The sequence below is a fragment of the Teleopsis dalmanni genome, chromosome 2 (assembly GCF_002237135.1).
Source record: "Teleopsis dalmanni isolate 2A chromosome 2, ASM223713v2, whole genome shotgun sequence".
NCBI classification, from domain to species: Eukaryota; Metazoa; Arthropoda; class Insecta; order Diptera; family Diopsidae; genus Teleopsis; species Teleopsis dalmanni.
The window spans coordinates 201,887,826-201,905,517 of record NC_051847.1 but is presented as its reverse complement, the minus strand read 5'-3'; the positions used below and the strand labels follow the sequence as shown (position 1 = coordinate 201,905,517).

The window sequence follows — 17,692 nt, the reverse complement described above, 5'->3', positions numbered from 1 at the left end:
TTGACATCCTAAAAAACAGTTTTTTCAGCTAGTTTAAGTCTAAAACAAGTTTTCATAACAATTTATTTTGAGTTATTTACGCTCCATAATCATTTGTTGTTTTTGTTTTTATTCTTAGTATTTAGATTTTATATGTATATATATATATTCTTTTTTTATATATATTGTAATGTTTTTTTTTATAAATCTTTTATTATAATATATTTGAAAGGCATTTTACGTTAATTTAACGTAGATACGCAGTGCGTCAGCATTACGATAATTCAGTTATCTAGTATCTTGAGTTTTGTTTGCGGCTTACTACTTGAGTATACGGAACAGCTACAGCGACAGCGATGTAGGGGGCCGAATTAAAGCTCTAAGAGTACGCTTGCGATAAAAGCTTTTCATTATTTGTTTATTTTGTGGCCAGCGCTTGCTTTAATACGTATCCGACGCTTGGAGGAGGATAATGTGTTTTGTAGTTTTGTAGTGTTGTTGTGTTGCACTTACAACACTACAAAAGCTTGCGACAAAAGCTTCATTAAATTTATGTTGTGGCCAGCGCTTGTATCCAACGCTTGAAGGACTGTGTGTGTTGTAGTTTTGTAGTGTTGCAGTTATTGTAGAAATTTTGTAGTTTTGCGAATTTGTGGTTTTGTAGTGATTGTTTCTGCAGTTGTCGTGAAGTTGTCATAGAGAGAGAGTATGATTTTATAGATGTGTTTTTCTTGTTCTTGTTATTAGTTTCAAATTAAGTCAATTTATTTTTTTAAACGGAAACGGATGTTACTTGAATGTTTGTAGTGCTGCTTCACGTATAAATTTTATATTACTTTTGTTGTTTTAATACTAATAGACCACTATATACATATGTTGTTATATATATATACGTATTTCTTTTAGTTATTGGTAGAGTGTTGCTCTTTTGGTATATATATTTTTTTGTATTTGTTTGTATATATGTTAATGTTGACTATAAACTGCCTTTTATATACGCCCGTATATGGATTATTTTAAATTTTTATTGTTTATATATTTTGTTATATATTTTCTTATAATATATAATAATAATTTATTACTGCTTTTTGTTTTTTGTTAGTGTAGCTTGCCCGATTCATTTAATTTTCCGTCTTTATGTTTTTATTAAAATTCCTTGCCATATTTTTGTTATTAAATATATGAGTTATTGTATTTTTTTTATTTAATTTAATTATTTATTTTATTGTTTCAATTTAATTATTTATTATCAATTTATTTATTAAATTCATTTTAATGTTATATACTTTTTTTATTATTGATTTATAACATTTTATATAATTATATGATGACATATCACTGCATGACACATTTTCCCTCTATTTGAGTTTTTAGCTCATTTACTTGCGTTTCTATTTGATTTTTCAGTTCTGTAAAAAGAAATTGAGTAATGGAAACAGCAATAAATAAGCGTGTTATTGTAGGATAGACTACAATAGTATCTTCATATATAAAAGTGTGTGTTAGTAGAAGTATGTATTGTTCTAATTATAATATACAAAGGTATTTGTATACAATTGGCACATAAATTGGCATATAATACATACAAAATTATATACGCATATATAAATAGTTGTATATTTGCAGTCAACATATCACTCTTTTTTTTAAATATTTTTTTTTTATTTATGTTGAATGCATATATAGTTAAAGTAGTAAAATAATAAGTTTTTAGGTGAAGTTATTCAATATTAGCAATAGTTTAAAAAAAAAAGACCATATATAGAAAAAGAGGGAAAAGCATATATACTTTATTTAAATATATATATTTTTTTATTTATTGTTGGTTTTTGCATAATTATTTGGTGTGTATATATATTTGTTTGTTATTTAAATATTTAACTGAATTGCAAGAAATTATTTAGCAATAAATATATTAAATTTAAAAAGTTAAAATACAAATGAAATTTTTTTAAAATAATGTATGGAAGAAAAATGTTTAAAGTTATAATTTCAATACCAATTTTAGTAAAATAAATGTTCTTTTTTATAAAAAGTATATTAACGTCACTTTGCTAAATTAAAAAATTATATTAAAGCTAAAAAAGTGCTAATTCGAAATGGAAATCGTGCTAAAAACCCATTACTAAAGAATAAATTGCCAAACATACTATGTTATCTGAAAATAACTTATTAAAGAAATTAAATTATTAATAAAACATTTCTTATTTATAACAATATTACTATTAGTGAATTGCCTTAATTAATAAAAAGTACATACTATAATATAAATATATACTGAAAAACTGAAACTTTGAATGATTTTTAAACGTATCGAAAAGGTGTTGACCAACATATTTATCGCTTCGTTATTTTTTTAACTTTAAGTTTTTAATAAATAGACAATAGAGCAAAAAAATAATTAATTTTTTATAAAAATTATTAAAATTAACCACTAGAATTGCTTAAGTGTGGCTTCAGAACCTAAAGCCAAATGTATATAAACAAGACGTTTTTTTATGGGGGTATCTAAAGGGGCACGATGTTTTGGTACACAAATATTAAAAAATAATTTCTTTGAATTAATTCTTAAAAATCAATCCAGTGTGACTTCAGCGCATTATATTAATTCTATAAATAAAAATGCGATTATTTTTTGTATTTTTTGTAAGAATATCGAAAAATAAGTTCCCTGAATTAATTCTCAAAAATTAATCCAGTGTGATTTCAGGACTTGATATTTATTCTAGACATAAAAATGCGTTTATTTGTAGGAGTATATGAATTGATAAGGTGTTTGTTTAGCGCGATATATACTTTGTGGAGGTGTCTGTAGTGGCAAGACGTTGTTTTGTAAGATTATCTGAAATATTTGTTAATATCTGAAGTATAAATATGAAGGAAGCCAGTATTTATAGGTGAAATTGGAGAGGTTTTATTGTTTTTTTGTTTTTAACAAAAATACATGTCTTGAAAATAGGTTTTGAACACTGAGGTAATAAGTGTGCAATTTTCCTAATAAGCTCTTTATGCCACATTCTACATTATTATGTTTTAGAAACGTTTCCAATATGGAAATTTTTATAATTTATTATAATTAAAATTATATGTTATTTATTTATTATATTAAATATTTATTTATTTGTATTATATTATGAAATAATGAATTGTAATAAACTATGTAGTACGAAATGAAGTCATCAAAATGCAATCCTAAATGTTAACTTCCAGCAAAAGTTTATTGAGTTTTCTCTATGATATTTCTATAAATCAAAAACAAAAACCAAAATAGTAAATAAACAAATAGAAATGTTAAATCGTTGTTTTTGTTTTTTTAGCATTAATGTTACAAACTAATTTTTTGCACGTTTAACTGCAGCAAGTTTTGTGTACATTTGCTTATTGTCAACATTTAATAAAGCTGCGAGCGCGTTAATTGTGTGAAACGTTGCAACAAAAAAGTTTCGTACTTCTCTGAACCACTCGGAAAATTACATAAAAAGTATATACAATACAAATGTTGCCGGAGGAAGAGAAGTCGGGAAAATGTTGCAGAAAATAACGAAGAAATATAGAGGAGTACAAAAACGCAAAAATGCAAAAAATAAAAAATAAACTGAGGAAATGAAAATCAGAAAAGTTTTTGTTTTCGCGTGAGTTGTGGGAAAAGTTTTATTATTTTGACACTGATTTTTGCTCAGAAAAAAAAAAACTCTGCGGTTTTTACTTAAAATGGGTTTTATGTTTTATGTACTCTGTACTCTGGGTTAAGTCATGAACTGCAAGATATAATACTTTAAGCGAGAAATAAAGGGGAAATTAGTTTCAAGTGGTTAAACAAGCAACTTAACGAAGTTGGATTAAATATAGCTTTGCAGTACAAGCATTTCATTTGAACTACTATAATATTTAGATTAAAGTTAGATCACGTAAGATTATTTTTCTTATATAAATGCAATACAATTAAAAAAAATATTTTTTAAATGGGAACAGGACTTAGTAAAGCTATTATGGAAATTAATGTATACGTTTTCATAGTTGATATTGCAAATTTTTATTTAAAAATAGTCTTAATAAAAATATTTATATAAAGATAACTGTTTTAGTATACTACTTGCTTATAAACATATAACACTATTACATAGTAAATGAAATTTTTCTATATCTAAGGGTAATACATTAATAGGCATAGAAAATTTCTTAGTTATATTCAGAATATTTAATGATATCGCTACATTTTCTATAGTATCTTTTAAATTTGAATCGAAGGAGATTACAGTAGCATTAAATTTATATTAAAAGATAAAAGTTATAAAATATTTTTTCTTCATTCTCAACTTTTAAGTTTATAGAATATTTCTTAAGTTCATTTAAGATCGTTTTTCTTTTACGATTACATATGAATTTTCTTTTTGTGCAACGAAATTCAAGCATTTTGAGTAGCTATATATTTAAGCAGAAATTCGGAGATTTCAGTCGAATGATAATATACTAATTATATACTCTTGAAACATATGTCAAGTGGGTGTATCTTTTGTTTAAATGACACCGAAAAATTATTTTGAATTTATTTAGATAATCGTAGTGCATATCACTCTTATACGGGAGTATATTTTGACTTAATAAAACCGGACAAAATTGCTGTTTTGTGAAACAATATTTTCTTTTTCTTTTAGTTGATTTTTGATAGAATATCCCGCTATATACCATCTATTAGAGGATCACCATTCTTCCCAAAGATCCCAAAGATTGAGTATAACGGATCTAGTTTTAGGACTAGTCAATTTTTAAAATTAATTTATTCACGTTGAGAATGAGAAATTTGTAAACATTGGAATGGTTATAAATAAATACATCTGAACTGACGTAAGAAAATATATAGAATTATATGAGTCTACAAATGTAGAGAGAGTGAGAGAAGACAATATCAAATATGTAAACTGAGAAAAAAAAATATAGGTTGTACTATTTTTTGGCATTAATGCATAAGTGGACCTTCCTCTAAACTTCTTATAAGTAAAACAAAATGATTTAATAAAAAAATAATTTCTTCGAATTTTGTAAAAATTTTTAATTAAGCGGATTTTAATATCTTCAACTTGATTTTACGTACTAATGCTTTCAATCTTTTATGTCCTTCTTATTACAATTTTTAATACATTTTTTTTATTGTTTAATTACAACTGCCGCAATGATTAATGTTTGGCATAAATTCTTGAAAACGACTTTGCTCAAATAAATTTCTAGTCAATCCATTAAATTTCGGCCATAATTCAAGCGCTTATCATGAATTTTTAAATAAGTTCCCATAAAATAGGAATTTATTATGCTAACATCGCATGTTTGGGTCAGTAATGTGAAGGTATAAATTCGCAATTTGATTAAATTAAAATGCTACGCGGTTTTAATGTTGAAAATATACACAAAAATCTTATAAGTAATGACGGCATCTCAACATATTTAGATCTACACAAATTAACATGCAAATTACTTGGTTAAGTAAGAAAACCTTAACAAAATTTTGTAATAAAAAATTTCTTAATCTTCAATTTAAGAAGAAAAAAACAGACTCTTTTGCCTAATTGAAAATATGTAAAAAAATTATTTCATCCAATTAGTAAAATTCCCTTTGCATAAATTAAGCATTAAATAACATATACCAGAGGAGGAGCAGTAAAAAATGTAGCTCAAGTGTGGCTTAAGAAAAAGATAAAAACGCTGGAACTGCAGTTGAAATATGCAGATTTGTGCTAATGCCTGTGGCCGTAGTTGCACGTTAAGGACAAAACGCCAAGTGACAACTTTTAGCTTGAAACATAAATTCGTATTTTAATTGCGGATTGTTAAATTTTAAACGAGCTTACAACTTTTAATATATTCTGCAGGTACAGCGCGACTTATCGTCTGTCAAGGCTGTTAAATGAAAGCTCATAAATATTAAACAGCATTTTGTGCATAAGTTTGGAGTATATTTCAATTAAAATTATGTTGCAATTATGAAAATCGGTAAGGCTTTTAAATCACAAGAATTTTTTTTATAATTACTTCTCTTTGCATAAAGTATCTCATGAGTAATTAATGATTGTGGTATTTTTATTGAAACAATTTTAATCTACATTTTAATAATCTTTTTAAGCTCATTAAATGGCATTATATCATTTTTGTATTTTACATAATAAATCAACTTAAGTTAAAAAAAATTACTTGCTAAAGTTTTTACAAGTTTCATTTATTTTTGCATTTCAGATGAAATAACTTTTGCCATATAAAACAGTTTTATGGTATTGTTGTTTTGTCAGTAATTGTAATTTTATGAAACTAAGATAAATGCATCTTTAATCATTGCCACTCATTCATCACTCTTACTTATAATGACAGACAGAAAGTTATAAGTGCCTTAAAGAACAACAATTCATACACATATATTACTGCATTTGATTCCTTCTCGTGCTTGTGTATTTACTAAAGGAGCAAAACGTCGAATACATTGTCATATCAACATATAAGTGAATATATAAGATATGCAAAGTAATACGATACTGTTTTGCAGTGTTTATGACATTTACTTGAGTTTTACTTAGTGACTACTTGTTTCATTTCTTAACCTCAACAGCAAAGAATGACCATGTAGCTGCCTTGACAAACGAAAGTTACTCATACGCAATGTAGTGCAAATCAGTTTAATAGAATGGCATAAAATAATATGCGAAGATTTGAGTTGTAGTTGTTGAAGTAAATCCTTTTTAATTGCATTGTTTACAAAACTATTACAATTAGCTTCTCATAAATATCAAAAAGTATATTACATACTTCTGCCATAATTAAAATATGTTTAGTTAGCAAGAGTACAAAAGTATTTTCAATATCAAATTTTCTGATATTTTCTGCATCAAATTTTTCTTTAATTTTAAAAAACTTAAAAAATCAATGTTGCTCTATACAGTAAAAAATGATTGACAAATATTTCGTAATTTTATTGAAATTTTCCGATTTGTCATATGCAATGCATAACTTTATTATTGCAAATTGTATACTCAAAAGGTTGTTATCAAAACAAATATCTGCAGTGAAATAACATATCAGCAAACATATCTTTCGATTTGATTTTAATATTGATGAATATTACGGATCATAGAATTATAAAAATTTTTTGAATAAATTTTTTGAATAAATTTTTTGAATAAGTAAGAATTTGATTAAAATTTAAAAAAAAGAAATTATACATATGAAACGTTTATTGAATTCTTTGAATACTTTATTTATAGCTTTAAGGTATAGTTAAAAGTTTTGTTTTATTTTAAACACCGAATAAAACTTTCTTTTTTGGTTAAATATCAAACAAAATTTGAATTTATTGACTGTTTCTATGTATTTGATGAATAACGTTATTGAGATAATTGAACTTCAAGCTTAACAGTGGGCAATATATTCTATGAGTAGGATAAGTTTAACTTGAGAAGTGTTTTATAGTAATAATTTTTGCTATTATAAACTATAATGTGTAGAGTAAAGCATAGTATATCAATGTCATTTTGTTGTAATTCCTTTTAAATTAATTTAAATTTGAAAACATAATTTGTTGACTTTGTGTACATATAAATTAAATAAAATATCTGAATTGTTTTAAATAAACTAATATGACAAATAAAATCAAATATTTTTAATGACATATTTTTTAAAGTTGTCAGTTTCATAAAAGGTTTTACTATGAATCATTGTTGGTTAGGATAATACGTTAAAATTTAATAATTTTTATTAGTGATTCTTGTCGCAGCTATTAAGAGGACGAAAAAAGTAGCATACCAATTTTATCACCATCCAGCGCATGTGCAATATAGATTAAATATGCTCATAACATATTTTCTAGACAATTTTAATTAGCTGCAGTACGTTTTCGTTAGTAGTATATTAGCATTCATTAGTGGTTCTGAACGGATTCAAGTCCCTTATATAATAAAATGGTAACACAATAAGTTAATTAACTTAAGTAGATCCTAAAAACAGCAACTATAATTTAACCTAACTATGAAAGCAACCTGATGTTTCATGCCAAACAGTAATCGCGTATTTCTTAAACATATTTTGTATATTAATAAGTTCAAAAATATATCAAAAAGTAATATAGAATCTAACACTATCTTTTATTCGGAATGCGGAATGTCTTCTGTTCGGTTAGGGTCTGTTGCAGCACAAAATAACAACCATGGTCGCAGTGCTCCGTTTCGTTGGGAATTGGTATCTTGTTTATTCCTATTCCTAACACTATCTGCAACTGCCTCATGTTAAGATATGATGTTAATATAAATATATATATGTTATTATTAAAAAAATAATTATGAACGTTTTTTTAGTTCATGATTTCATAAATTTTATTTCGTGCGCTATTAAAAACTAAATATTAAATTTAATATATACATATAATTATATTAAATTTAATATAGATTTTAAATTAGATTAGATTTAGATTTTAGATTTTAATTTTATCTTATTTTATAAAGTTTGGCAATTTTTTCTTACTAAAACTACTAAAGTGCATACCAAAGAAAAATTTAAGTTAAAAACTAATATATGAAAAATTATTTAGCAAACAATTTATTTATTGTAAAGAAAATAAATGATTACTAAAATGCTGAAATTAAAATGATGATTATAGCAAAATTTGTTTTAAGTTATACACACACACATATATAGATTTAAAGTTTTACAGTTTCTGTTTGAAGTTAGTAGACGTTTGTGTTAGTTGCACTACAAATACAAAAATACAATGAGTTTACGCAAACAAATCTAGATACATTTGTGTTTATATTCGTTATCCTTGTTGTGAAGCTGATGATGTTATGCTGAGATACACACATCCAAAATAGTTACAGTTGAGCTACAAAATAATACCGCGACTTTGTTAGCTGCAGTACTGACTGACTTTATTACCGTAATCATTTACTATTGTAGCTTATTTCTTACTTTTATTTTATGTTCTCTTTTACTTTGAAATACATTTCAACCAATTCAGTTACATTGATTTATTTTAATGCCAACGTGGAAAGTAAATAAAGTTTCGTCAACATTGAAATTACTCAATGCTTCACTGAATTAATTGTGAAATTTTAGCATTAATTTGTAGTATTTTGTATTTGTTTAGATAGTAGCTTTAATAGTAGAAATAGTGATATTTGTAGTTAAAATAGTAGTAGAGATAGCGTTTACAGATAGACGGAAAATTAGTTTTTGTTAGTTTTACGTAGTATTTTTTGCAGTGTATTTTAGTTCAAGCGATAGTTTCTTGCATGTTATTACCAAAAAAAACAAAAAAATTAAGTATATATAGTTAAATTTACAAACGAAAATAAAAACAATAGTCATTTTGCTGCACACACTTCAAAATTACTTATGAAAGAATAGTAGTCAAAATTATTAGTGTTAGGTTTAGTTAAAATAATGCAAAGAAAAACTTGCATTAAAGTACATTGGAATATTTTTAAACTTACTTGTAAAATCATCCAACTCTTCTTGCTCAGCTTCAGCTGCCAACTCTTCGGGAGTCTTTTTCTTTCGCATCAATGGATTTGGTTCCTCCTGCGGCGCGGCTTCAACAATTTCCTCCTTTTTCTTGATATTATACTATAATAGAAAAATAGATAAAAAGAAGAACAAGAGTAGAAAGTTATTAGTTTGCATAAACTTTTTCAATAGACAAAAGGTTTAAATATTTTTTATTTTTTTAGATAAGTTTATGCGAAAAATTCACTTAGCACCATGACAACCACTGAATTTAATTTATGTCAACTTCAATTGCTTCTCATGAACTCAAAAATTTATTTCCTGCTCTTATGGATGCTTCATAAGTCCTTGGCTTTTATTATAGTTTTTGTATTTCATAAATTTTTTTTTTGTTCAAATTTAGTATGCGTATTTGGCTGCCACGTTGGATTCACAAATTGAATTACACTTGAAGTTGGCAGCAGTCAAAAAATATTTCAGTTGGGGATTAGTGTTCGTGGAAGCAATAGATTTTTTCGTTTCCATCACGAGTTATGTAGTAATTTTACTACGAACCGAAAAAGTAGATACTACTTTGTTTTTGTGTTGAGTACTTCTTATTTTATTAGCAACGAAGAGAATTTGGCTGAAAAGGACATTGAAGAAGGATTGTGTGCTTATTGTTGTAAAGTGACTTACACTTCAAATTTAATTTGATTTAAAATTTACTCGAATAGGATTATTCTGCTTACATATTTTATCTCTGTCGAAATATTATTTAAAACAAGGTATGTCTTCACTTTGATGTGGTATATACTACATATTAGTTTTACATTTACTATTATCATATATTAGGTATAATAATTCTTGTTTATAACCCTTTATTTTATATGTATTTTTCTATTTATTACTATTTATCTATTTCTATTTTTATATTCTAACCATTGCTATTTATTCGTCAGCCATCTGTTTATTACAGTCAAAGTATTTTAACGAAAACTGATGGGTTCTATTATTCAAAATGTTATAAAGTTCGGAACTAAAGTGCTTCCGAATAATATTAAGCACTTTAAAATTAACCAATTGACCAATATAATTTTGAAAACGTGTCAAAGGGGCACGGTGGCATTTATGAGCTAGTTAGTTAAATCTAATTTAATTATTTAAATATAAACATGGCGATTCAGCTCTGATAAGGCTTGGTCCTTAAACATTTTCAACAAAATAACATCAATAATAGATGACAAGAGTTCAAATTATTACATTTAACGTAATGTAACATGCATGGTAATATGACATACGTTGTAAAACCAATAAAGACTAAAGACTGGTTAGTAAATTCTTAAATTAAGTCAAAAGGGCTCGAAAGATGAGATGTGATATGTTAAAAAAGTATACTGAAACAAATGTCTTTTCGTTGGTTTCGTGGCGATAGTGTAGACCTTAAAGGCAATGATGGAACAATTCTAATAGGAATCACTTACAATGAACAAAGCATTCGAAACATACATTGAGGTGATACTGTGTATCTGCGACACACGGTAAAAAGAAAACTGGGATATCGAAAAGTCTGGCGTATAGAATTTTGACAGAAGATTTGAGCAAATGGAAGATCTAAGCGTTCTTTCTATAAGAAATGTATCGAAAAATATGTGTTTTATTTTGTCAGAACAAGTCTATTTAGAAAATAAAATAAAAAGACAGATCGTTTTTTCTGATTTTGAGAGGAGCTCAGCGTTTCGGGGAAAGATTGCGAATGTTAGTTATTTGGCTACTAGCTGCTAGTCTTCATTAAATACATAACTTAAAATATTTCTTATTTATTATTTCCATCTACTATTCTTTTTGTTATTTTCAGTTCAAGAAATATATCCTTTATTAAAATGACTTCAACAAGGATAAATTAAATAAATCTTTTATCTCTCTTTAAGAATTCAAACATCTCACAAGAATTGCTATATTACTTAAAGCATATAAAAGATATATTCTCAAGCTATAACCTTCGTAATATTGAGATTATTTTCCCTTTTCCTTATATTCTATTAATAACGTAATATTTCATTCTATTTTTCATTCCAAACTAACTTTAAAATTTCTAATAAGCTTAAATTATTACTTGTATAAAATCTACCCATTCCGAGCTTTTCTCAAATACTTCTAATCCATTAAATTCCGTATTCATATGATAACAATTAGCATAATTGTCATTGGCAGACCTTATTGGTTTCCGTTTCCGATTTACACATTTTACCATAGGCATTGACCACAATTGCAATTAATTGACAAATGTAATTAGTAAGTTGAAGCATAGCCAATTTGGCATAAAACCCTTGACACATACTAATGCATACTAATTAAGCATATTAACATATAGAATGGGAACACACGTCGTATGAGTGATATTTTTATGCAGACAGTATGTAAACATTGAAATGCTTATTTATTTTTAATTAACTTTATTAAAGACAATACGTAAAACAATTAAATTGATATTGAATGCACTAAATTATAGTAAATATATTTAGATTGCAAAGCATGTGAGTGAGTGTAGGATTAAATTTAGCTTCAATTTAGCTATAATAAGTAATCGATTATTTCTTGCTTATTTGGCAGAATAAAGGAAAGGCATTGAACATCGTCAGTGAGCACGTTCATTTTCACTCTTCTTTAGAAAGCTTATAAACATTTATTTCACTTTTATATTTGTACTGAATTTTTTTCCTACTATTTTTATACCTTCCGTTTGGCTGGTGGCATGAGGCAACTAAGTGAGACGTGCAGGTGCTTAACTCGGCAATTCAATAACGTATTGATTTCCTCTTAAGCGTAAGTGTTGTAGGCAACATTTTGCGGCACGACACACTTTAGCTATTTTTCTTGTCTTTTATGTGAGATACGCCACGTTTTTAGTTTACCAAGGCTAAATGTAACAAATTATTTGCCTTTTATTCATTCTCTCTCACAGTGCTATTCTTCTTCTTGTTTTTGTTAGTTATTGTTGGGTTAATAGATTCAAGCCCTAATAGAATTCTCACTTGCGGCACGTAAAGATTAAAGTATTTATGTGCATATTTGTGGCTATTCATTTAACTTTTATGCTGTTAATTAGGTAAATCCTAAGTACTTTCATAGCTTAAGGTTGTTAATTTCTGTTAGCAACTTATTATATGGCAAACAATTAATTATAAAATTAATTCAAGCATATTTAATCTAGATTATTAAAAGGCAACTTCGAACTTAAGAAGTTAGCAGAAGAAAGGTATATATATTGATTAAATGAGAAGCATTTAGCATTGAAATGTAGACTTTGGATCATATTTTGGATCATTCATTTTTATAAAATTCAATGGAGACGTATTTGAAGTTTGTTTAATTTAGCAAATTTTAAAGCAATTTCGAGTTTAGCAGGTTAGCTAAAGAAATATCTGTAGGTATAGTGTTTATATATAAGTGAAAAGCAATTGAAATGACGACTTTGGATCATTCAATTTCATAAAATACAATTTAAATCATATTGAAGCTCATTCAATTTAGCTTATTAATAAGCAACCTTGAGCTTAAGAAGTTAGCTGAAGAAAGATATGTACAGTCTTTTATATTTAGTTGTGGTTAGAGGTTTAGTGTATAGTGAAAAATGTTTAAAAACTTAAATATAGATTTTGGAACATATTTTGGATCATTGAATTTAATAAATCCAATGGAAGTCGTATCTTCAATAGAAAACATTTCGAAAAAAGATTCTTGATCTTGTTCGGAGTGAGCTAGAATTATGCACTATGAAGACAAATTTTTAAAAATTCTTTACAATGAAGTAAAGAAGGAAATAACTGCCAGAAATAAGTATAGTAAAAGATTGAGAAAGTAAATATATTAAACATAGTTTCAAAAAATTCGAAAAAAGTGTACTTTGAATATTAAAAAATTTAAATTAAAAAAAAACTCAAAATAGTGTTAATAAAAATAATAGAAACAATAATAATATTAAAAATCTCTGTACTTAAATAAAATGTATATGACACTGTTAAGTTTCACTATTTATATTAAACATTATTCTATTATTTTATTTTTTTATTATTAAATTTTAAAATTAACTTGGTTTCACTTTCAAAATATATTATTTTCAAACTATCTTTCTTTTAAATATAAACTCTTAAACTGTTTTAAAATTTTAAACTACACTTTTGTTTAATTCACAGTATGCTGTTAAGCCCAAGAGTAATTCAATCTGACTCCGTTAGGGAGTCGCTCATTAAAAGGACTCCCTACTAGAGTCAATTTGAACTCCAGAAGGATTGAGTTAAATTTATTTATGTGTTAGCACTTCAGAAATAAAATAATAAAGAGTTTAAACAAATAACAAAGGATTTGAAAAAAACAATATGTGGAAAATGTGAAACTCTTATATATGTTGCCATAAAAAATATTACTGATATTAAAACTGTTACTGATAATTATTTTAATACTTATCAACTGTATAAAATATATAACTTTTCATAAGAAATTGTGTTCAGACAAGTTCTTTATTTGTAATAGTACAGAATAATGTCGTGAGATCTCTGAACTAAGAAAAATACTACTGTTTTGTATCCATATCTTAAGGTGATTTCAACAAATCGAAACAAAGAACATACAAATAACGATAACAGCTTGCAATTCACGACAACTACAGATATATTAAAAATGATTAAAATTTGTACCATATCTTTATGCACTAAGGACACTTCTTTCTAATATGGACTAGTCTTCAAACTAAAGTTCACTTATTTAAAACTTGTAGTTTACGTTAAAGTTACGAATGTTAGCTTAAGAATAAAACAATCTGACTAAGGACACATGTTTTTGTACTTCGAAAACTGCTACTTTAAAATGTAAACACCCTGTTTGCCATGTAAACAAGAAGTACGTGCATGCGAAATTCTGCATACTGAAAATTGCTTATTGTGAACATTTTTGTCTTTTGTATTTTTTACATCTTTTAGATTACTTTTTGCTTTGTCCATTTTTCATGACAACGAAAGATACTGGCAACATAAAACATGATACGAATTTTTCATGCAACTTTTTGCATGTAAATAATCGTTGCAAGTTTGAAAGTTTTCAGTTCATACTCGAATACAAATTCTCATATTAAAGCTCGGCATACAAGTCAGGACAGAATAAAGATAAAAAACTCTTGTAGTTTAAAAAAAAAAAATTAAATAAAAATTTATAACAAAACTGTTACAGCAAAAATAACAGAAATAAAACAAACTATATGCGATGAAAAAAAAATACTTACAAAAATAAAAAAAAAATAAAATAAATAACAAAAATAAAAAGAAAGGAAATCATTCTCGTAAAACAATGAAAAACAATATAAAATATCTACAAAGTTTTTAATGGAAAAGTTTTCATGAATCGTTTGACATTTTTCCCTTTACACTGTGACTCTTCACATGTAGTCCTCGCACGTACGCACAGATACGCAGATACGCATATAAAAACAGAAATATATACAAGTCACTTCCCCACTCAGTTGTAAGTCGAGATGAAAAACTATGTAAAATATGTGCATAATAAAATTTCGTCTCTGTTTCGGTAATTTGGAATTTTATGTTTTTAATTTAAATACCGAAAATTCAATAAAAAACACTCAACGATATGCCCGAAATGGGAATTTATGCAATTCGAGTGAAAAAATATTTTTGCTTGTAATTTTATTGATAAACAACGGCATTTCCGACACGATTTTGGTTAAAAGCTTGCCAACCAATGAAAAAATGCTCAATGACAAGGACAATGAAAATGAAAATGACTGCTTGCAAGGATTTCTTTGCTCTTTGCATTAATAAAAGTTAAAGAGTTTCATATATACTTTTCCGTTATTGTAGAAGGCTTGCGGCATTTATATCATATACATTATGTATTCATTATGGAGTCATATATTGTCAACATAATAGGTATCATCAATAATAACGCATACATTTTTTAAATAATTTTTGTTGAATAACTTTATTAATGAAAATATGCCTTTATCCATTCTTGTAGAGGATAAATAAAATTTATTTTAAAAAACTTTAATCTCTTCACATATATGCAATTGTATAAATTTTATAAGTGGTCTGTGTAAAATAAACTGAAAAGATTTTTCCAATAATTAATCGTGCAAGGACACTTCAACATTTTAATAATCTCAAAAAATAAATAAGTAGTCATTAAAAATTTAAATGACGAGCAAATATCCTTTCATTAATAATTACCGTTTAAAAGTAATTTGTAATAAAATACAAGACTTTAATACATAATATTAGATGATATATTTATTTTATTCCATATAAATTATAGAAAGGAATAAGGTTTCATAATGGCGAACATCACATATATATTAGGGTTCATGTTATATTATAAAGTTCAACTCAGAACAAATCGGAATAAGTAAACAAAATAAGTGATTACTTCTAGTAATCTAAGAAATTAATATATGTTTATAATAGATATTAATTGCTTTTAAATAATAGGTGAAAGTAAATGCAGGCAACTACTGGAATGCACTTAATTGTGCTTAAGTTCAAAATTTTTCCAAGCATAATGTAGCTAGATACAAGACCCTAATTACACTCATTTTCACTTCTAAATATGAAGTTTGTATACTAAAAAGGTTTAACATTGGGTAAGTATTCAGATATGTATATATAATCTTGAGAACAAAGTTCATTTTAAGAACAAAATTTATCTTAAAAAAAAAAAACAACTTAACAACAAAATTCTTCTTAAGAAGAAAATTCATCTTAAAAACAAAATTCATCTTAAAAATAAAATTTATCTTAAGAACAAAACCCACCATAAGAACAAAAGTCATTTTAAGAACATAATTCATCATAAAAACAAAATTCATCTTAAGAACAAAATATAATTTAAAAACAAAATTCATCTTAATTAAACTTAGAACAAAATTCATTTTAAGAACAGAATTCATTTTAAGAAAGAAATTCATCATAAGAACAAAATTCATTTCAAGAATAAAATTCCTATTAAGAAACAAAATTTATCTTAAAAACAAAAAATATTTTAAGAACAAAATTCATATTAAGGTTAAGATTCGTCTTGAAAACTCTCACCGACACAGACTTTCTGATATAAACGTAAAGTCCTAGGAAAAATATAGTACTATATTTAACAGGTACACAATATATTACAAATTTGCTATAACGTTAGAAATTTTGCTATTATAATAGTCAAGAAATTATCTTACAGACACTACAAATACCTATTATTAATAAGATAGGTAGGTAGGTGAAGTGGACGTAGGTTTGAATCTTCTTCAATTACAGAAAGAAGCCGTTTTAGTGCATAAATGTAGCTTTTGAAAAGCACCTTATCATTCTTATCAGTTATCTTCCATACACAGCTATTATTATTAAGCCTATTAAACAATATTTATTTAAATATTACCTTATCACGAATTTCCTGCCTCATCTTTTCACGCTCCTCTTCCATTTTACGGTGCTTCTCCTTTCGTCGTTCTTCAGCCTCGCGTATGGCCTCCTGACGCTCTCTCTCCTCCTCCTCTGCCTTTTCCTTATCGTCGGCATCGTCACCGCCATCACCACCTACGGCGCCTAAAATATATAAAAATAATTTCGATATTAATAAAATACATTAATATTTAATATAACATATAAGAATATTTATCATACATGGCATTAAACAAAAATACATTTATTTTAATATTTATTTATAATATACAATTTTTTTATTATTTTTATAATTATTAATTAATTAATGTAAATATATGATATATTAATATTTTAAATTATTTAAAAATATTATTAGTTCTTAGCATTTATTATAGTTATTTATTAATATTATGTTCTATTTTTACAATAAACTGTATATAAATTTGTTAAAGTTCATTATTTTTGCCATAAGCTACGCTTTTTATGACGACAAAGGAGTTATTTTTAAAAGTTAGAAGTATTGGAATAGTAAAGGAAAGACAACAACAAAAATTATTAAATTTGTTCAATATAAATTTTTGTACGTGCCTAGGTCAGGTTAGATCAAGTTTAAGTGTTAATCGCGGTGAGTAAGAAACTATATGTATGTGTCAGTTACGTTACGCCAGCACCAATAAAAAAGTCCCCAATCTTATTAGCATATAGTTTATTTATATTCTTAAATTATTAATTAAATTATTAAAAAAATTATTTAGCTGTTGTTTATAAAAACTATTAAAGATATAATTGATTATTTGATTAAAGTAGAGTCAGCGGGTTGA

At 26.0% G+C, this 17,692-nt stretch overlaps 1 protein-coding gene across 1 annotated transcript; it reads right to left on the bottom strand.

Annotated features, from left to right (window-relative positions):
• Positions 1–1,262: 1,262 nt before the first annotated feature.
• Positions 1,263–17,004, bottom strand: LOC119684209 (complexin). Its single transcript, XM_038098201.1, has 3 exons — positions 16,867–17,004; positions 9,444–9,576; positions 1,263–1,388 (listed from the first exon to the last, which is right to left on the bottom strand). The coding sequence occupies exons 1-3, from the start codon at positions 16,909–16,911 to the stop codon at positions 1,315–1,317; spliced, it is 252 nt and encodes an 83-aa protein (XP_037954129.1). The 5' UTR covers positions 16,912–17,004; the 3' UTR covers positions 1,263–1,314.
• Positions 17,005–17,692: the final 688 nt, after the last annotated feature.